Source organism: Caloenas nicobarica, chromosome 14 (assembly GCF_036013445.1).
Source record: "Caloenas nicobarica isolate bCalNic1 chromosome 14, bCalNic1.hap1, whole genome shotgun sequence".
Lineage (NCBI taxonomy): Eukaryota > Metazoa > Chordata > Aves > Columbiformes > Columbidae > Caloenas > Caloenas nicobarica.
The window spans coordinates 11,060,715-11,082,204 of record NC_088258.1 but is presented as its reverse complement, the minus strand read 5'-3'; the positions used below and the strand labels follow the sequence as shown (position 1 = coordinate 11,082,204).

The 21,490-nt window shown below is 58.6% G+C and overlaps 1 protein-coding gene across 2 annotated transcripts; it reads right to left on the bottom strand.

The window, feature by feature from the left end:
* Positions 1 to 263: 263 nt before the first annotated feature.
* CLCN7 (chloride voltage-gated channel 7) lies at positions 264 to 21,463 on the bottom strand. 2 transcript variants are annotated; one of them, XR_010606970.1, is made up of 26 exons: positions 21,272 to 21,463; positions 13,959 to 14,030; positions 12,652 to 12,723; positions 12,344 to 12,409; positions 11,594 to 11,726; positions 10,909 to 11,018; positions 10,096 to 10,176; positions 9,614 to 9,676; positions 8,993 to 9,076; positions 8,729 to 8,822; positions 8,237 to 8,301; positions 7,674 to 7,790; positions 7,300 to 7,354; positions 6,624 to 6,684; positions 5,715 to 5,853; positions 5,332 to 5,425; positions 3,922 to 4,091; positions 3,552 to 3,603; positions 3,103 to 3,230; positions 2,840 to 2,925; positions 2,445 to 2,577; positions 2,278 to 2,337; positions 1,762 to 1,938; positions 1,581 to 1,661; positions 1,313 to 1,468; positions 264 to 1,116 (listed from the first exon to the last, which is right to left on the bottom strand). XR_010606970.1 is itself a non-coding variant. In XM_065644631.1 (25 exons), the coding sequence occupies exons 1-25, from the start codon at positions 21,404 to 21,406 to the stop codon at positions 1,382 to 1,384; spliced, it is 2,415 nt and encodes an 804-aa protein (XP_065500703.1). In that variant the 5' UTR covers positions 21,407 to 21,463; the 3' UTR covers positions 264 to 1,381. The 2 variants fall into 2 exon arrangements, 1 of the variants encoding a protein (XP_065500703.1); XM_065644631.1 differs by having other exon boundaries at positions 264 to 1,468.
* Positions 21,464 to 21,490: the final 27 nt, after the last annotated feature.

Sequence of the window (21,490 nt, the reverse complement as noted above, 5' to 3'; positions counted from 1 at the left end):
TCCATGGCCACAGCACTGTTACCAGGGCCGAGCGGAGGCATTCCCAGCTTTGTGGTGGCTCTTTGTTGGCCTTGAAAGGGAAAAGCAGCCACAAAGGGGGAGCCACCCCTTGCCTTGAGCATTCAGCCCTGCCAGGGGGCTGAGGAAGGTGAGGGGGCCCAGCCTCCCCCTTGCAGCCCCTCAGCTACCACAGTGGCTCAGCCCTGGGGACACCAGCACTGGGCAGCAGCACTGAGGGAAGCAAAATACAGGCAGCACCATAATAAAAGTACAAACAGGCTTTATTTGAGCACAGTATCCCACAGTCAAAAGCCCGCCCCAGGTACCAGGTATCCCCTGCCCAAGCGAGGATGGGGCAGCCCTGCGCCCACAGCTCCAGGGCAGGGGCAATGCCAAGGTGAGGAGCAAGGATGGGGGGAGATGGGGGAGCTGAGGTGCCAGGGCTGGAGCCCTCCCCAGCACCCCAGGGAGTGCAGGGTCTGCTCCCCTCCCACAGCCAGATCCAGGGCCAGTGGTGGGTTTTGGGGTGCCTGTCAGGGCCCAGGCTGCTGGAAAGGGCCAGGCCAAGCTCCAGCGAGTACAGAAGTGCACCTGGGGGTGACCTCAGACCCCAACATGGCAGGAGGGGAGAGGCAGCAGCAATGCTGGGAGGAGGGCAGGAGTGGCAGAGGGACAGGCTACAGCTGTCGGCTGCAGGACCAACCCTGCCCAGAGCAGCTCTGTCCTCCCCATCCCTGCCCCAAACCCCAGGGGTGTCTCCCCACCTGCAGGCTGAGGTCAGAGTGGCCAGGAGAGCCAAAAAAGAGCAAGAGGTGGCAGCTGCGGAACCATGGGAGCCCTTTTATTGCACAGCTGAGCAGGGCAGAGACACAGAAGCCTGCCCCAAGGCTCAGCCTGACCCAGCCAGCAGTGAGGATGGGGCCCTGGGAGCAGAAGGGAGCCCCACCATGTCCCTTCCCCTCCTCCCACAGGCCCTGCAGCCTGGGCTAGAGCAGAGCTGGGTCCCAGACACACCAGGTTGGGTGGAGGAGCTGATGGAGGGCATGTGCAGTGGCAGAGAACTGTCCCCAGCTCAGCAGGGCACTTCTGCTCCCCTCAGCATGCTCCAGCCTTGACCTAGCCCTCAGGGAGAGCATGTGCCAGGGGCTAATGGAGCCAAGGCTGGGGTTTGATCCCTTGGGGAAGCAGAGGAAGGGGCAAGGAGAGGAGGAGGCAGTAGACATAGTGGGACAGCAGACATGGGAAGGCAGCGACAGGCAGGAGAGCCAGAGCACCACGATGCCTGCACAGCCTAGCCCAGTCCTCTCCTCACCTCCCACAAAAGGGGGTCCCTGGCTCCAAGGGGCCGGGACATGTCTGCACTGGGCAGCGCTGCCCTGCATCATGTCTGCGCCAGCGAGAGCTCCTCCAGGCCTTCCTTTCCCAGTCGGTACCTGGCAAGGTCCTTGCGGGTGACCATGCCCACCACCTGCCAGGAAAAGGACAGGGCACAGCCCCTCACTGGCATGTGGAGCCTGGGGACAAGGGCAGTGTCCCCCCAGGGAGCCCCAGCTGCCTGCACATGGCAGGCAGGGACTCACCTCGTTGCGATTGTCCACGACTACCAAGTGCCGCAGCCCCAGTGCTCGGAAGAGCTTGAACACCCGCGGCAGAGATGCCTCCTGCGAAACAGAGTGGGGCTGTGTGGGCTGCGGCATCCCCAGCCAGCACCCATCGCCCACCCATGACCTGTTGGGGTGCAGAGGGGTCTCTGGCTGTTACCTGAGGCACAGTGTAGGGCGAGGGGTTCATGAACTCGCTGAGGTCAATCATGCACTCGCGCTCATCCTGGGAGACATGGATGGACTGGATGGGGGGGAAGCGGGGGTAGGCATCCCGGAAATCCTTCAGCTTCAGCCGCCGCTGTACCAGGCTCAGGTTGGCCCTTTCCACAAAGACCTTGGGAGGAGTGAGACTGTCACAGACCATCCCACAGCACCAACAGGCACCAAGGAAACACACGGGGGCAGGGAGGGAAGAGAGCAGGAGCCTGGGGCAGAAGAACAGCCCGTTTCCCATTCACTCAGGGTTTGTGAGCTCAGGGGCTGTAGGATGATGCTGGGGTAACCCCAGCACAGCCCAGAGCCTCCAACTCCTCGGGTGAGCTGATGGAAATGACAGGGACCCTCTGCCGGCTCCTCCTGAGCAAGGCGGGCAGCAAAGGGCCTGAGGCAGCAAAGGGCCTGAGGCACAGGGGCTCAGACACAGCCCAAATGGCCTCCACCCAGCAACACCCACCTTGTGCTTCAGCAGGACGATGAGCTGGGAACGCAGGATCAAACCCCGCAGTCCTGCCACCTGCAACAGAGCATCAGATGTGACATGGGGCTGGGGGGAAAGGGAGAGGGTCCCACGCCACAGCCAGCCCCCCAGCTGTGTCCCCTTGCAAGAGGTGCCCGGCCCACCTGTGTGGTGTCAGGGTTGCTCTCTACCACCGGAAAGCCGTTGTGGTTGGAGGAGGTGTCGCTGAGGATGTCCACAACCGTGCCCACCCGCTCAATCCTCCGCAGGCAGGTGACAGGAGTGCTCATCACCTCTCTGAAGGGAAGACTCGGTGTGAAACAGCCCCACGGCAGCACGCCCCGAATTACCTGCCCCCCACGCACTCCTCCTCCATCCCCAGAACCTGCTGGGGACACAGAGAGGGAATGCACCATGGGCCCTGGTCCCTGCTGGGGAAGGGGCTGAGCTGGCAGCACTGGGGAGAGAAGCGTATCATCCCCTCTGTCTCCAGCTCAGGCCAACAGCATGGTCCAAAAGCTGCTGCCCCAGGAGTGATGAGTGTCCTCAGCCCACTCACCTGGCTGTGAGGGAGTGGGATGTCACCGGTGCCTCCCAGTGCAGGAAGGGCACGCTCTGCAGCTGGATGTGCATGTCATACAGCCCCTGCAACAAGACAAGCAGTCAGGAGGAGCCTGGTGAGATGCGGAGGGGTACAGCCAGGCAGCAGCTCACCTCTGTGAGGGAGTACATGCTTGTCCTGGCTCCCCCACAGCTCCCCAGCACCCCAGCCCACAACCTCTCATCAGGTCCCAGGCTCCCAGTGAGCACAACAGCCCTCACCTCCACAAAGTAGTCTCCCACAATCTTAGCTGTCATCAGCACCAGCATGATGGGGAAGCCATAGGTGACATTGCCTGTTGCCTCCATCATGATGACCGTGAGACTCAGTGTCATCCGCACTATCCCACCTGCAAGAGACACCCAAGGGGTCTGGAGGTTTAGGAGGGCAGGGAAACACGGGGCGAGGGGACAGCAAAGCACCTGAGGCCCCTGGGTCTCTGCAGGGTGGCACAGGACTGCCTGAACAGGTAGAGGTGCCCAGGACAAACCCAGCCCTCAGCAGTGCCCAGCGCCACCTGTGCTTGGCAGTGTCGCCAGGGACCCGACAGCCAGGTTGGGCTTCGGCTGGGGCAGAAGCTGTGCCATGGAAGCAGGGATCGCTTTTTCCCACACCACCTTCACCCTGACATGAGCAGGAGGTGGCCAAGCCTGTGCCACAGGGAACTCACCCAGCTGTGCGGCAGCTCCCATCAGGGCATACTTCCCCGGGTCAGCCCAGATCTGAGCACAGGAGAGACAAGGAGCTGAGTCAGCTGCTGGCCCCACGGCATCCAGAGACACAAACCACCCTCCAAAGCAGGAATGCCTGAGGCTGCAGGCACAGCCCAGCGGCTGGCTGGGCTCTGTCAGGATGTGGGAAAGTCCAGACCCAGCTCAGGAAAATATTAAGTGAGGAGTCAACCCACTCCAGACCACTGTGCCAAGCTCTCAGTCAGCTCTGTGCACGCCGCCTGCATGTGGTGCCTGCCCAGTGAGAAGGGCGGTGAGCTGGGTGCTGCGGCTCCTACCACCCACCACCCCTTCCCACCAAGGACTCACAGAGCTCTTGGTCAGGTACGACAGAGAGATGCCGAAGAGCCTCCCCCAGGCAGCGCCGATCAGCAGGGAGGGGATGAAGACCCCCGCAGACACTGTGAGGCCATAGGTCCAGCAGGCCAGGAAGAAATACATCAGCGTGAACATGCCCAGCGTCATGGGGTTGTAGGAGCCTGAGGTGCAAAAAGCACAGAGTGTCAGTGCTGGTCCTGCAGCCCAGAGGACACCACGATGGGCTGTGGCCCCATGACACACTCCCAGCAGGGAAAGCCACTCTCCTCAGGGGCACCCAGCAGCACAAACCTTTCAAACCTGCTCTTTAGGTTGTTTCTGCCCCTCAAGGGCTCTGCCAGCCAGCCAGGGCCACCCCAAGCCCTCCCACCCCACCGAGTCCAGCATGCGCCTTTCCTCCACCTTGCAACTCATGATGACCCATCCCCTCCCAGCCTCCCATGAGGCTGCGTGACAAACTTCAAAGCCCTGAGGGACCCATCGTCAGCATTGGGACCCACTCAGCAGAGCAGGTCCTGCAAACCCTCTCCTGTCCTGCAGCTCCCATGGCTGCTCTAGTCAGTCCCAAGCTGCCCCATGGTGTGGGCTGTGCCACCACAGTCAGACCCTGCTGTCCCAGGCCTCAGAGCCTATTGCTATTTCAGGGTTGCTGAGCAGCTCAGTCTAGTTGAAACAGGTATTTTGCAACCTCCCCTTCACAGAGAGGTCAATGGATGGAAGCCCCAAGCCAGGGAGGACCCAGCACCGCAGGCAGCAGCCCTTAGGCAGTGGACAGTGATCACTTGTCTTCAGGTGGCCAAGCTGCACTCTCTGGGCTGAGGGTCCAGAAATTCAGAGCTGTCTGCTCCCTGCCCACATGCAGCTGGGCACAAGGCTCAGACCAGCAGGGCACGCTGTCGTTACACTAGGTCCAAGGGAAATGGGAGCTTGAACCCAGGAGCCAAACTGCATTTCTCAAGCAAATCCAAATCCCTAGATCCACCTCCACAACCTGCCAGAAGGTAAAGTCATTCTGGGGCAAGAGGCCCTGCTAATTAAGAAAACAGCCAGGGACATTTCCAGGATGGACCTCAGACAGCCAGCGAGGGTCAGACATGCTCCCACACAACAGCTCACAAACGCACACAAACAAAGCCAGATCCTCGTCCACAGGCTCCTGAGACCACAGCCCTTTGGCAGAGCTCATAGGTGCCATCAGGTGCCGTGTCCATCCCCCATCCTTCCACCACCACAGGAAAGAAGTGGGCACAGTGCTTTGCTGGAGGCCCTCGTGCTCTCACAGGGCCGTGCTGATCATCCCCTGCCTCATCTCATGAGCAGCCAGGGAACAGCTCGGCCACATTGTGCGAGCCCAGCCCCGCTCTGCTCACGTTCAAGGACCCACTTGCCAGGTGCACAGACCTGGAGGGTCATGGAAGAGGTTGACAACGCTTTTCTCAGGTGTGTTGAAGAAGGCAGTGGCCATGGAGTTGTACTCTCCATCAGCGCAGAAAAGCTGAGGGGGAAGAACAGAGAGTTAGAAGCGGCAGATCTGAGCTGCCCTGCAGCAAGGAAGCTCCAGGCATGGGAGGACATATGCCGGCAAGGAGGCAGCTCTGGGCAGCAAGCGCACCAACCCCACGCTTGGGTCTCCATCTCTGCCTGGGGTGAGGGCATTGACTGCAGGGCAAGCCAGCGAGGTCCAGTGACACAAAACACAGCATGAACTTGTCTCCCAGCACAGATCCTGCCCAGGCTCAGGGTGTCCCCCCACCCTGGGGGAGCCATTCTCCAGCATCTCCTACCTGCAGGGGATATGCCACCGTGCTCCCCTGGATGGGCTGGCAGTCTCTCGAGCAATAAATCATGACAAACCCCACAGTCGCTGTCACTGCTGCCACCAGCATGGCCTCAACCACCTGGAGGCAGGGCCGGTGGATGTACCTGTGCGGGGAGCAGAGCTGTAAGGTGGCACCCAGGGGTGTGGGCAGGATCACCCGCAGCCTGGCTTGGCACGTCACAGCGGGCACACAGACAGGCTGGCTGCCTCTGTCCCCTCCCCAGAGCCTGCCAGGCCATCCCGCGCCCTTTCCCCAGCTGTCCTGGGGAGCTGGGGTGGGAGGCCAGTGGCAACAGCAGCTTTGCCCTCCTAGCTCCAGCAGACCCACCCAGCTCCTCTGCCCAGAGCAGGGCACAGTCCCATGCAAAAGCTGATGTGATGTGGCTGGGGGACAGAGCAGAGCCAAGCCCAGGAAGCTGTGGCACGTGAAGCCCCAAGAGAGGCAACGCCCTGGAAGCTGCTGTGAGCCCCTCACTTCTCCACTGCCACAGGGCATCCCTCCCCAAGGCCACAAGGCCAGTCCTGGGGTTTGAAAAGCTGGTGACAAGCACTGCCTATGCCAGACTGGCCTGCAATGGCTTTACCAGCCAGCACGTAACAGCCAGGTCTGCATGGTGTTTGCACTTCTTTGGGCCCTCAAGTCAGTGAAGGGAAACACTTGGCAGGGTCAGAGCAACAGTGGATGCTGCAGGTCAGAGCCTCGACCACAGGCTGCAAGATGCACGTGGCTCCTTTGCCTCCCAGCTTCCAGGGACTGCTGTTGCTCACATTACATGTGAGATAGCCTTGCTCTGGCTGGGAACACTGCTTCAACGGAGTGCAGAAGGTGCCAGCCAAGCTATGTTAATCACCTTAGTTACCCGTGAGCTCTTACCTGATTCGGAACATCGTTAACCAGTAATTGAGGGCATTGAACAGGGCTCCAAGGATCCCGCCTGCGAATGCAGAAGAGGAAAAGCTCAGCAAACAGGTCCCAGGCTCTCCTGTGGCTGCCCAGGACACGAGGAACCCGTGAAGCTCAGGGAGACACAAACAACCCACGCAGCGTGACCGGCAGCCCCAGGACACACAGATGCTGTCCCTGTAGAGAAAGCCAGGACCTGACACCAAGAGCAGCCCGGCACCAGCAGTGAGGTGGCCAGGGGCCAGTGTCACAGGGCTGGCACTAGGCAGGCAAGGGACAGGCTGGTGGGGTGGGCACAGAGCTGGGTGAGCACACTGGGGAGTGCCCAATGTGCTCTGCTTCTCCTTCCCACGGGGGTGATGGCAGCTTGTATAAAAGCCAGAGGCTGCCCACGGCTGTGATGCACTGACCTCGCTCAGTGACTTTGCAGTACACAGATTAAGAGCCTCAAATTTGCTACAAGGGTGAGGGTCAGGCAAGGATCCAGCTCTCATCCCCATATAAGCCCCACAAGCAGCCTCTGTTCAAGAGTTTAATGGGTTTCCCACTCTCCCCAGGAAACTGGATCCCAAAGCTTTTTAGACCCAGACAGAGAACAGAGGAAATTATTCAGACTAATCAAATGGAAAGAGCAGTACTCTCTTACCAACCACTCCCATAAAGATGAAGATAGGAATTTCCTGGATTGTGTATCCCATTTTCTGCGAACAAGAAACTGGTTTCAGATCTTCTGGCCCATCTGCAGCCCCACAGCCAGTCACTGCGAGCAGCTCTCAGAACTGCCCCAAAGTCTCCCCTGGACACTCCAGAGCCCCTTGGCCCACCAACAGCTGCAGAAAAGCCTTCTACTGGGGGTGGTGGGGCTGGGATCTGGCCAGAGCCCACAGCCTGCTCAGGCAGAGCCTGCCTCAGACCCCGGTGGTGTTTTAAGACAGATTGGTGGCCCTAAGCTGCTGTGGGCTACTCCTAGCCTGCCCCAGTAGAGCCCTACACATGGAATGACTGCGTCATACCCCATACCTCGTTATCAAATCTGCCAAAGTTGATGAGCCCAGGACTGGAGAGATCCCAACCATTACCGTGGTAAACGCTCAGGACAGAGTTCAGAGTGAATGTAGAGATCATGGAGGCAAAGAACTGGAAAGAGACACGGTCCAGAGTCACTGCCAGACACCTCCAGCCCCACTCCCTCACCACATGCCCCCTACAGAACCCCGAACCAGTCCGCAGCACCCTTGGGTAGGAATTGGTACCCACAGTGTGGTGGGGACAAGCGGCCACGTTTCCTGTGGCAGCACTGAGCAGCTTGCACTGGCCAGGGGCTTGCTCTCCATTGCCTGGGGCACAGCCCAAGGCAGCGCCCTTGGAAAGGGCAGGAAGATGGAGCTCAGCCAGGTCCCAGTTCAGCCCCTGAGGCCCAGGGCACAGAAGAGGAGCGGGGATGCTGCTCCCTGGGATGCATTACCCATGGCTGCCTGGCTGGGGCAGGGGCAGCCAGGGGCCTGGGGCTGTGAGGCGCTGAGAAAAGGCTCACGCTGGAGCCAGCAGCCCTCAGCTTACTGCTCCTGCTTTCCAGCACTTACAATTCTCCAGGTCAGGAACTGGTTCCAGAAGGAAGCCCCTTCCTCCAAGCTGAAGAGGACACCCCCTGTAAGCACAAGACACAGGCACCATCACAAGGCATGCATGCCATGGACCCTTGGGTCACATCACCAGTCAAGGTACCCAAATTCATCCGTGCTCCGTGCTGGCCCAGACCCCACAGACTCCAGTGAAAGGACTAGCCAAGCCCACCCAGCCATCAGAGACGTACTGATTGCAGTGAAAGCCCTCCACTGCCCCCACTCCATCCCAGGGAGGCAACAGTTGGGATCCAAGACAAATAAACCCCCTTCCTCTCTTCCTAAGACATGTGTGGCAGAGCAGGACAGATCGGAGCAGAGCTGGGCACTTTGCAGGAGGCTCCTGCAGTGCCCCAGGCAGATCCCAGCAGCTGCCTCTGTGCAAGTGGGAGCAACCTCCCGCCGAGATCTGTGCACAGGCACCACTCAGCGTCAGAGAGCCAAAGCACGCACCCACGGGGGCACCAAACGCAGCCGAGACGCCAGCAGCAGCTCCAGCCGAGACAAAATCCCTCTTTTCTGTATCTCTGCGGAAGTACTCGAAGATCTGAAACACCAAAGCAAAGGCAGATTTAGGGCTGGCCACAAGAAAGAGTTTAGAGGAGACACAGAGTCTGCCATATATGAGCCCAAGCCACCAGCATGACTCTGAGGAATAGTCTGGTGTGGGCCCAGGAGAGACACCTGCAGCACAGCCCTGCAGCCCTCAACACCAACCTTAAAGTCTCGCTTTAAAGATGTGGATCTTCCCTGGGAGATCCCGGCAGCAATCACCGCTCCAGAGTGAATCATGGGTCCTTCCTACAGGCAGGAAAGCAGAGTCAGAGCAGAGAAGGGAGAACCCCAGGGACAATCAGAGACAGTTGAACTCTGCTCACCAAGTCACAGCCCTGCAGGAGCTGGCTAGGACAATTTCCCTCTGAGAAATACAGACCTTGTAATTTTATCCCTTAAATCCTCATTCTAGCAAGGAGCTCCCACAGCCGCCTCCTGTTCCCTCCAGCCGACGGGACAGGGGCTTCCCTTGCCTGCCTTCCATCCCAGCAAGCTAGAAAGGTCCCAATGGGGCACCCAGGTCTCCCCCATCTAATGTTTGCACCGACAGACATAGGCTGCTGCTCTCCTGCCCTCAGCTGAGCCCCACACAGGCTGGCTCAGTGGCACCGTGTGCCCCAGGGGCTCCTCAGGCCTGGCCACGCCACAGTCACCTCAGCCAGCAGCCCAGGGAACAAACTGGGACGTCGCTGCAGAGCCCCCAGTCCAGGGATAGTGATGGGCCATGGCACGTGTGCCAGCAGCGAGTAACAACACGCCAGCAGAGAGCTTTGTGCACATCACCTTCCCCACGGCCAGGCCACCGACCACCGAGAGGATGACTCCGCAGACCTTGATCACCAGGGTCTGCAAAACAGAGACGACAGGCACAGCATATCACACAGGTGGCATGAACATGATCGTGGCAGCTGCGGGGGACACAGATCCAGCCAGCGGCAGGGGCAGGAGCCAGTGACCCCAGGGATCTCGTGATTCTCATCCTCCCCATTGTGGCAATGGCACTGGACAATTTTTTTTGGCCAGTGCAAAAAAATACTCAAAGCTGCTCTTCCCAGCACCAGCTGCCAATCCCAGGGCAGGTTTAACCAGCTGATACTGTGGGGAACAGCTACAGAGCTCGTGCTAGCTCCTCCTCTGCCACAGCACAGGCAGGGAGCACCCCAGGGGGACACAACACACCCGGGCCAGCCTGGCAGAGGGGCCCCATCATAGGCAGAAGGCAGGAATGCCACCACCTCCCACATCCTACCCCATCCCGTTCCTACCTTGAGGCGGACAACATGCGGGATCTTCACACCGTTGAGATAGCATTTGATCTGGGGAATGCCGCTGCCAGCTGCGACGGGCTGCGGGGAGCAGGAAGAGCGTGAGTGGCTGCCACGTACAGGATGGGGACACACTGGCCACCTCACACCTGTCTCTCAGCACAGGACACACCACGCGCATCCTCAGGGAGGCTCAGAGACGAGGCCAAAGCCCATCTCCAAGGCTCTGGAGGTGAAAGTGACAGGGGCACCTCGGTGTTCCCACCACCCTGCAATGGTGAGAGGCCCAGTGCTGCAGAAGGCTCACACTTGGTGGCCAGGGAGAACAAGGGCAAAACCACAAAGAAGCCATGGCTGGCTCAGAGTGGCCCGTAGGGAGCCATCATCCCCTCCTAGCCATAACTGGCCCCAGTCTCTGCCTTTGCGTCCCCAAGGCACCTGGCCAGCCTGCTCTCTGCCAGTGCTCATGTACACCCAACGTGGAGAGGCCAAGCTGGGGCTGAGGCTGCGAGAGCTGCACCCATGCCCGAAGCCGGAGCACAACCCTGGCCCCAGGCTGGAGCGTGCCCCCGGCCCCAGGCTGCCGGCAACAGGCAGTACATCCCACCAGCCTGACAATCCCAGAGAAACTCGACAGTATAGCTGGAGCAAACGCTGAAGAACTGGGGCTACCAAGAGCAAATTTGGCAGAAATATATTAGCTATCATGCAAATTCGCATGTTTTCTGGAAACACGATCCTGCTTCCCCCATGTGAAGAGCCCAGGCAGGAGGCACATGGATACCCCAACCCAGAGCAGTTCCAAACTCTTACCTCTATGAAAGCAACGATGACAGAGCCCACCATCACCACACTGGCATTGAGGGTGGCCCAGAGTAACAAGGAGAAAGACAGGCCCCCTTTCTCCGTGAACTTGTCAATGTCTGGGGAAGCAGCTCAAGGAAAGGCCAGGATCGGTTGGGTACCCTCCCTCCCATCGTGATAACGCATCACTAAAATGCTTCTTGGGCTGCGGCAGCACAGCAGATCCTGTGCACTTAGAATCATAGACTCAGAATAGTTTGGTTTGGAAGGGACCTTCAAAGCTCCCCCAGTGCCACCCCTGCCATGAGCAGGGACATCTTCACCAGCTCAGGTTGCTCAGAGCCCCGTCCAGCCTGGCCTGGGATGTCCCCAGGGATGGGGCATTCATCACCTTGCTGGGCAACCTGTGCCAGTGTTTTACCACACTCATTGTAAAAAATTTCTTCCTCATGTCTGGCCTTACAGCAGCCAGGGCTGCTGTGAGGAGCCTCCTCCACCACAGCAGAGCACCCAGCTACCATGCAGCCCTGCCAGGCAGCTGGGCACTTGGCAGCACTTCAGGTGTCAGGGTCTGTGCTGCCAAACACAAGTGAGGAAGCATTGCCTTCACCTCCAGCACCCCCCTCGAGGCTACCAGGAGCTGAGATCCCGCAGATCCCAGCTGGCCAGCAGCCACGGCTCCGTGGGAGGATACTGCCCTTCACCACCCGGTACTTCAGCCCAGCCAGGTTCTCCACCACGATGTCGATGAAGCAGGCGACGAGGCCGGTGAGGATGCCAATCATGGCACAGATGACCCAGCGCTTGATCTCCACTGTCCGGAAAGCCTGAGGGACAGACAGCCATCAGTCAGAGCCCGCTGCTGCCCATCCCAGCCCTCACCAGCACCAGGGGGCACTCCAGCCCACCTGGCCACCTTCCCCAGCACAGGCCCAAGGCTGGGCAGCTCCAAGGAGTGCTGCCCAGGGAAAACCGATGCTGGCTGACCCAGGTTTGCAAAGCCTGGCCACAATTTACATATTTTAAGCCAGTGCCCTTGCCCCTCTGTGGGATCTCTAACAGCAGACATGCTTTTCCAGCTTGCCTGCTTCTATCAAGACTCTCCTGTTGGGCTTCTTGCTGTGGCACTAACTCCCAGAGCCCCCAGGGCAGATGCTTCACATGGCTCCAGAAGTCCCTCTGCTCAGGGACCTGCCCCATGCCGCCTGGCAATGCCACCACGCGCACCCAGGCCAGCTCCTGTTCAAACCATCCTATGCTGGGTCCTTGCTCCTGAGATTTTACATGCTGGTCAGTGCCCATGAACCCACCCGGCTCAGGCACTGCTTTGAGCATGACCTCCCCCAGCACGGAGAAGCCCCCCAGCAGCCAGGCAGGGGGAACAGTTTCGCTGGGCCATCGCAGCTGCAGGGAGGGCGGGCAGCCAGGTCACAGTGACACTCACTGCATGGTTTATCCTCCTTTCCTCCTCCAGGAACAGTTGGTTTTCACTGTTGTCATAGTCCAGGCTCTAGTTCAGGAAAAGAAGATGCTGTTACTGTCTAGTGTAGGGGAAGAGATGCCCGCGGTAGGGAGGGCTGCACTCAGACCCTCACCTCTGCCCCTCCACACCCCTGGATCATTTTCCTCCCTCAATCTTTGTCCCTCCACACTGAAGCTCCCCTAGGTGGGCAGCCACAAGCCCTCACCCCACGTACCTCACCCGCTGCATCCCAAAGAGCATTGCTGAGACGTGGAGAGACAGGCACTTACCTCGTACTTGAGCGACAGGAGCTTCTCGTTGTGGGGGATCTCATTAGGGTGCTGCCGAGGGAGCTCTGTCTCCTGTGGGATGCAATGCACAAGTTAGGAAGGCCAGACCCAAGCCCAACCCTTCCCTCCCCCATGTCACTGCTGGTTTAACACGAGTTTTTATGCTCAGGAGAGGCAAGGAGGACTGCAGAGTGCAAGCTGCCTGGCAGGCCAGGGTCTGGGATGATTTTCCACCAGCTGGTGGATGTGTGGGATTTATGGCAGCTGGAACAGGCTGTCAGGCGCACACCTTCACCCACCACCTCTCCACCCCTGGGCAGGACAATTCCCCATCGACAGACAGACAGTTTGCCCAGTCAGGTACCACACTACCGTGTCAATCCAGTGCCGTGCTCCAGCGCAAGGCAACCTTTCACCTTGGCAGGAAATTCCTTTGGCCGAAAGCAAGGAGCTATTTCAAGCAGGCCTACATTTTTGGGCAGAAACCAAATTCTGTTTCCCAAATGCCTTTGACCATGCAAGCTGTTCCCAGCTCCAAATTAGGGCATCAACTGAGGATGCCGGAGGGGCCTCCGCACCCTTCCCCAGCCCCGCATTACAGCTACAGCCAAAGAAGGCCCAGCCCATCCTCCGAGGCGCTGGACTGAGACATATTCCTTCCCATTTAAGAATTCCACAAGAAATATTTAGCAAAAGTCGTCCGCTCATTTGCTCATCCTACAGCTCTGGAGCTGAGGCAGAATCATCTGGGGAAGAAAAGTTTTCGGTTGTAGGGGTGGGTGTGTGTGTGAAAATAACTTGAAACCTGAGAGTTTTTGCAAAATGTCCCCTCTGTGCCATCCCTGTCTCCAGGGCGCAGATGTCTCCTCCCAGCTGCTGTCGCACTGCACGTCCCCTGTCCTGCCTTCACACCAAGCTGGGCAGCAGGCAAGAGACGCAGCTTTTTAAGGAGCTCTCATGGCAACAAGGAAGACATCCCTTCCCACTCCACTGGCTTGTGCCTTCGGTCCCATGGGACAGAGGTCCCTGTGCTGTGGATTGGTGCTGCTGCCAGAGAGGTGCAGGGGACTGCGATGTCCTTGGGCCAGCACTACGGCAAAGGGGAGGCAGCAAGGGTCAAGGCAGAGCGACAAGCAGCTGCCCACGCCGTGAGGATGCGACAGGCAGCTGCCCAGCCCAGAGGAAGCACTGGAGCTCTCGTGGGACAAGCAGGATGTGAGGGGGGAACAGAAGCAGCTGTTAGTGCCGTTAGTGGAAGAAGGAAAAGGGTCTTGGTAACAGTGGGCCCCTTCTTCTGTGCCACTCACCAGCTCATGGACATCCTCGTTGAGGTCCACATTGCTCAGCTGCCCGATGCGCAGGAAGGAGGAAGGAGTGAGCTGAGGAGAGAAGGGAAAACAGGGTCAATCCCCGAATGCACCAGCAGAAGGAAAGAGCACCTGCGCAGGTGCTCTATCTCCCTCACCGAGCTCTGCCTGCCCACGCCAGAGCCCCCCGAAGTGCAGCACTGCAGATTGCTGCTCTGGGAGGACACACGAGGAGGCGGGACCCAGCAGGCCAGGAGGCAGCAGCCACCTGCAGGGTTTGGGCAGCTGCTCCAGCCCGTCGGCTGGCAGAGCCGGCTCAGCCAGGGACGGTGCCAGTAGTGGCCCATTTGGCCTGGCAGCCCCGGAGCCGGTGAGAGTCACCAAGAGCCTCCAGCCAACGAGCGGGTACCCCAGCGCAGCAGTCGTGCAGCCAGCAAACCATGTGGAGCAGCACGTTCCACCCCTTCCCGGAGCTGGGGAGAGACAGACCCTAACCAGAACGTGCCACCTCCACAGCCACAGGCACACCAAGACCTGCCAGGGCCAACCCTTGGCTGACGTGCCTGGCCAGTGATAAGGGTTGGCCAAGGGCATGTTTGGCTCTCCCACCAGCTCCACGGCAGCAGGTCCCAGCCAGGGAGATGAGCACATCGCTGTGTTCGTCTCACTCCGAGCAGGCGGGACCGGAGCGAGGGCTGGGCCACTGCCAGCCAGCGCACACAGAGGACACGGGGCATGCTGCTCCCACGCAGCCTCAGGGATACCAAGGGGACACTGACCCGGCCCCAGTGCAATGCCGGGAAGGAGCATTTGCATCTCCCCCTAGGGGAGCAGGTTCTCCTTTTGCTGGTGACCACTCGGTCTTGTTACTGGCAGTGTGATTGCATAATACCGGAGTTTCTGGGCTATTTGGGGCACCTCTCGTCTCCTGGCTGATGCGGGGAAGGGCTTGGGCTGTGGCGGAGCCAGATGCCAGCTGGGCTGTGCTGTGAGAGGACCTGGCAGAAGCCAGTGAGCTGCTGTCACCCCTGTGCCATTGTGAAACACAGGGATGCACAGGGGTGTGAGCAGCACAGTCTCTAAGCACAGCCCAAACACCATTTCTCGACACTCACGCCTCTGCAGCTGCCAGGCTGAAGGACTGGAGAATCAAAGGGGGATGGGAGCAACAGCAGGGCCCCGGCATGTCAGTCCCTCTCTCCTAGCAGATCCCAGATAGAGCCCCTGTGGCTTTAATCCCCCCGATCCTGTCTGGAACATGCAGGCCAGAGCAGCCGGGAGCCATGCACGTCACTGCAGATGAAGAATATCCCTTTGTGTTTGCAGCCTGACCTATTTTCCCATTTCTCCGTCTGCTCCACGTTCTCATTCACCCCCTGACCTGCAGGTGGGTTTTGCCCCAGCTTTGCAAACCTGCTTCAGTGACTTTTGTGCCCAGAGCCTGAGCCCACAGGAGGGGCTGAGCACAACGCGCTCCACGCAGCTGTTTTCAGACACTGGTTTGGTGACACCAGCCTGGGCTTTGGTTCTGGTCCATGATGGCTCGACAGTCCCCATGGAAAGGATCCAGGTGGACCCTTTTCCTGAGGACAGAGGAAGGACACGGTTCTTGCCCTGAAACCCTGGAAGGGACAAAGCTGAGACCTTGAAAGGGAACTCTCTGCACCCAGCTTTAGGAGACACAAAATTTAAGGTTCCCATTAGATACCACATGTCCAGGGCAAGACCAAGGCAATGAGGTGGAAACTGTCACCAGTGCCATGTCCCCTCCTCCCGCCTGGGCTCAGTTCTCAGGCACCAAGACCTCGTCCCTGAGACAGGACCAGCCCTTCAGGGAAATCCTCCTTCTGCTAGTCATGGGGGTCCACAGAAAGATCAAATGCCAACGAACCGGTGACATACCCACCCTATACCCCTTCCCTACACAGGGCACAGCAGCTCTGCTCCCAAGGGATTAGGCAGCAGCAGGACCTGAGCACAGGTGAAGGGAAAGGATCTGCAGTTCAACCTGAACCTGAACTCCGTTAGACAAGCAGTGTGTTTTTAATGTGCCTCCCTCCTCCACGTCCTGCCATCCCTCTGGCGCCCAGACAGGCAAAGTTGCTCTGGCTCCCATTTTGCTCAGCAAGGGGATCACACGCTGGGAGGGCAGGAAAAAGCTACTTCCATCAGCACCAGACTTTTATAAGAGGGACGGCGGGATCCAGGCAAGCAGGAGCCAAGACAGAACATTGTTTGTGCACGGCTCAGGGATTCACCGAGCACATGGACAGCGCTACCCTCCTCCTTTAGATGTTTTTCAAACTCAGGCCAAGAAAGCTGCTGATCCGGGTACATATGATGTTGGTGTGACCGTGGTATGATTACCTCCACATAACAACCCGCACTGTTGCCAAAGCCCAGAGAAGGGAGACGGGTTAAGAGCTCTCCTGTCCCAGGAGAGGCCCTGGGGCCCACTAAGCCTGCCTCTGACAGCAGCTCACAAACAGCGATGGCACTCAGTACTCACCCCATCCAGGGGGTAAAGCTATTCCTTACCCATTCTGAGCTCTACAAAGAGATGTCCAGAGCCTTGATCTGGACCAAAACTGCATAACAGCTTTGTCAGCAGGGTACTTGGTACACTGGCGGGCAGGGCTGCTTCTCAGAGGGACCTCACCAGGCTCCAGAGAAGCCTCCAAAGTTGAACAGTGGAAAATAGAAAGCCCCGCACTAGGGATGGACGTGCCCCAGGGGGCAGAAAGCAGCTTTGCTGAAAATGTCTTGCAGCGAGCTGGTGGTCAAATTGAGGAGGAGTTGGTGGCACAAACCTGCAGTGGAGGTGGCTGACCACCTCCTGGGTGGTGTGAGACCACAGCCAGGAGGTCCGCGGAAGGGATCTCACACTTCTGCCTGGCGCCTGTGACGTGGCAGCCTATTTGTGCTCCCCGGGCAAGAAAGACACAGACACAGGAGCAAGTCCAGAAAGACAGTCAGGGGCTGGAGCATGTGGTAAGATGTACAAGAAGAAGCTGGAGCTTCTCAGGGAGGCCCTCTTGCCATCTCTGGTCACCTAACAAGAGGTTACAGGGAAGATAGAACCACTTTCCTTGAAGCTTTGCATTGTCAGGACAATACACATTGGACAAATTGCAGAAAGGGAACTTCTGCTTAGATATCAGAGACAAACATTCAGCCCGAGGGTGGTGATGCCCTGAACCTGGGGCCAAAGGGGGTACAGGATCTTCAGCCTTGGAGATACCCAAATTTCCACTGGATGTGGCCCCAAGTGACCTGGTCTAACAGATCTGCTCTTGGCTGGGGCTGGGCTAGAGACCTCCCAAGGCCCCTTCCCCTACAACATGCTGCCGTTCACTCCAGCGCCGCTCCCAGACAGGCGAGAGCAAACTTAGGATCAGTTTCAATGTGACATAAAATCTGGCAAAAGGTCTCAACCCTCACCTTCTACTCAGGCCCCAACAGGACCATCGCCAAGGCTGGGCAGCAGCACCTGGATGCAGATCCCAGCATCAGCCTGGAGCATTCTGGGCTGAGGAGGGAGAGAGCAGCACTGCTGCCAGCATCCCAGTTTGTAAAGGTGACAAGGAACCACACTGCTATATGTGATGCCACAGCAGTGGCTTACCTCTAAGCATAGCAAAGAACAATTCCAGAATGACTTCAGTCCAGGCTAAAAAGCTGCAGAACCAACCCAGGCTGTATGCACAGCAACCTGGCAGTGCCTCTCAAATGTCGCTCTGAAGAACCATAAATAGGGAACGTCTGACTCTGCTCCACAGCCCATTTCCACAGGGACGAGCCAGCAAGGCCATTCTCTGCAGGACATCACCCACCCTCAGCGACCACCGTCTTCAGCAAAGACTCCCCCATACACCATCCCTTATCACTGTCATGGTACTCACTAACGAACTGGAAGCACGTGGCTTTCTGTTATCAATGAGATAAAGCATGGTGCAGACCACAGCAGGAGCCCACAGCAGCATTGCAGAAGCAGCGGGAGGAAGGAAGAGGATTTACAGCCCCCAAGGCCCCCTTGGCCCCAGCGTGTTCTGCTGAGGAGCCGCCGGTACCTGCTCGGGCGGGAAGAACAGCTCCAGGCTACATCACCACAGGGCTCACCGGCACAGGAAACCACGGTAGCTAACAGTGGAGACAAGCTGTGGGGCTCCTGAAATCACCCTCCTCTGACACACAAGCACGGCTGTGATGGGCTTCAAACCACCCTACCATCATCCCCGAAATCCACCACGTCAGGAGAGAATGAGGCTCCTCATCCCCAGGCCCACACTGGGGGAGAAAGTCTGGACTGACTTTGCAGTGTCACTGCTTGGCTGCAATTCTGCTTCCAGCCCCACACTGCGTGCGGCTGCTCCGGGGGACAGCTCCTCCTGTCCCCTCACCTGCACCAGGCCAGGAGATGCTGCTGCTGTCCTGGCCCATTTGCCTTTCTCCTGGCACCTTGTCTCACATGTCCTCTCAGCACAGGAGCAGCCCAAGGCTAAAGTGCCACCACAGCCCTCGACAGCGCAGGCAGCTGGCAGGAGGGACCAGACTTGCTAAAACCCCTCTGCTTGGGCACCCTCCTGCCACCACCTGAACACAGTGGTGTTCCAAGGAGGCTCCCAGCAGCGGGCAGGCAGGGACAGGCAGACTCTCTGCCAGTACCCAGGGGGACACAACCTGCAGCCCATCTGCCAGGAATCAGAGCTCACACAGCAGGCTTCTCTTCCCCCCACTCCCACCACCAAGATTTTCCGATCACAGCAAGCACAGCAGCCCTCCAGCATCATCACCTGGCCACAAAGGCTGCATTTTACACCTTGTTACTTGAAATTAAAGAAAACAAGACCAACATCTAGAGATGCAGAATACACACATGGGGGTTAAGAAGGGCGAACCGCTCAGCAGCAGTGGCCTGGTCCACATTTTGGTGAACCCCTGCCCACACCCCCTGTCCCACGCACTCTCTGAAGCACAAACATTATATCAATCCCAAAGTCAACACATTTTAGCACACAGAACACATCCTCAATGGGTAGCAAAAGATAAGTGTTATTTTTTGAAAAATGTCTAATGGCAGAAATTGGCTGCTCTTAGTAAAATTATCCAGCCACTTTTCAGCCTGAGAACCGACCTGCGTGACTTGAGAACATGGGAGAAGGGCCACCCACAGCAGGTGTGATGCTGGAAAGCCTTGGTGAGGGCATGAAGGCTCGGTCAGCTCCGGAGCATCACTCAGCTGGCCCTAAAACCAGAGGAGACCCCAGACACAGACCTGCAGCATCCTCTCTACAGTCACGGGCATGTTTCTGCAGCCACAACTCACCTCCCACACACAAGCGCTCAACCTCAGTGTCTCACAGCAGTTGGTCAGGGAACTGTAGACCCGTGTTTCCTTTTGTCACTTTAAGATCACTTTCATTTCCATTAAACAAACATGTGACAAAGGGAAGAAGCTCCACTAGGAACACTTTTATTTTATTATCATGACACCAGCTTAAGTCCCCTGCCAGCCAAGCAGCTCCAGTCTCTTTTTGTTTCTCTGCCAAATCTATCTTGCCTTCACTTTTCAATCTATGCACTATACACCATCTCGGTCAAAGGACCATCCGAGGGAGAGAAGCAGCTGTCCTACACTTGAAAGGCAACCCCAGTGCTACGGAAACATCTCAGCTGCCACTGCCAGGTCGGTGACACTGCCAGAAGCACATGCGGTCCAGGCAGTTGCGGGTTTGAAGCTCCGACAAGGTACTTGCTCTCCTCCTTTGCTGAGGAAAACACCACGTAGCGCCTCATCACCCGCTGGGACCTGAACTGTCCCCACTGCAAAGGGACACAGTGACAATAAGTCAGATGGGCAGGGCCGGGTCTCCACCACCAACTGCCCCTGCTGTAGAGGGCTCTGGTATTTCTTTCAAGCCACAAGCAAAACCCCTTTCATAACTGACCCACAGCCAGGAGATCTGGTTAATCCCTATTTTTAACACTCTTCAAACCTGCAGAATTCACCACCCGGTCTTTAAAGACAACCCATACTGTAAATACACTGTGTACTGTTGTACTGGCTAGGAAGATTATTTTTATTTTCACATCGGAACAGCTGCAGTAACACAGGCAACTCCTTCCAACTGCCAAGCCCTGCTCCCGCAGAGCCATGCTAGGCACTTCCAGCCTAACAAACCCTGTATTTCCCTCTAATGGCCTGCTGTTCTGACTTGCCCAGGAGCAGGGCGGCTCAGAATCATGCTCAGTGAGATGCCCCTGCTAACAGCTGCCAAAGGCTGGCACCACCCCTGCTCCTCTAGGCTGAGTCTCCCGGCAAACTTCACTTGAGCACGTCATCCAGAAGCAGCCCCTCTGACACCCGGCACTGGCACAGAAGTGCCCCAGGGACCCAGCCTGACATCCTGCCCAGACCGTGGCCCTTGCCTGGCATAGCTTGCCCAGCCACAGCCTCACTCTGTAACAGGCACCAGTGCCTCGGCCAGAGCCACGGCATGCTCCAGCTCACCAGACCACATATGTGGGAGAGATCGCTAGGCAGATTGCCTGAGTGACAGCCTCTAGGTACACTGGAGAGGTTTCTCTTCAGTCAGTTACCCAAAACCAATTTGCAAGAAGGAATTCTCCTCCCTGTGTTTGTAACACATCCCACTCTGGACTTGCTTTTTGCCAGTGCAGTTCCGTACGTATAGCACGACCTCCACCACCACATCAGTGTCAGATGCTCTCGCGTTTGAGCCCAACGTGTTGGTTTGGGCAGCAACAGTGTGTCGGGACACAGGCTCTCTCACAGAAGCACATTTGTGGTAGAAATGAAGAGGGCAGCCCCAGCAGGTATGGTCCCAGGGCTGAGGAGCAGGCAGGGCCCTGGCTGCGCACCGGCACCTCATGCTGGGAGCTGCCGATGACGGGACTGCCCGCTGAGCAGCGGGCACCGGGCACTGAGTCAGCCCCCACGCTCAGTTTTTCCCCCACGAGTGACCCAAGGGCCCCGTGTCCCGGTCGTGACTCCCTCCCAGCTTCTCCCCATGCCGGGCCCTGCCAGGCTCTGCTTTCCCCGGCCCGGGGGAGCCTGGAGGGACCCCGACCTCCCCCCGGAGCTGCTCGGGGAGCAGAGCCACAGCACCGCGCGGCAGCCCGTGGGCAACGCCGTTGTTCCAGAGGACAGGGGACACGGGCACGACCCCAACCCGCGGCCCCGCCCCCTGCAGCGGCCTCTCGGCGCAGGGAGGCCCGGGCCAGGGCAGGCCTCCGGTGCGCCGCTACCCCCCTCCCGCTGCCGGTGCTCCCCTCCCGGTGCCGGTACCCACCTGCCGGACGCCGCCCGCCGCCCCGGGGCCGGTGCCGTTGAGCAGCGGGGTGGTCTCGCCCGCGCGCCCGTCCTCGTCGTCGTCTTCGTCGCCGTCGCGGCCGGACCAGGACACCTTCTTAGCGACGTTAGCCATGCGGGGCGGCGGCACGCTCCTCCGCCGGCCCTGCCTCACCGGCCGGTCATGTGACCGCCGGCTCGCCGCCCTCACGTGAGCGCT

Excerpts from the sequence above, each read along its gene's own strand:
- CLCN7 (XM_065644631.1), bottom strand. The coding sequence starts at position 21,406 with ATGGCTAACGTCGCTAAGAAGGTGTCCTGGTCCGGCCGCGACGGCGAC. Across the intron at positions 5,426-5,714 it reads CGGTGGCATATCCCCTGCAG|CTTTTCTGCGCTGATGGAGA; the intron begins GTAGGAGATGCT and ends CTTCCCCCTCAG. Across the intron at positions 2,926-3,102 it reads TGGGAGACTACTTTGTGGAG|GGGCTGTATGACATGCACAT; the intron begins GTGAGGGCTGTT and ends GTCTTGTTGCAG.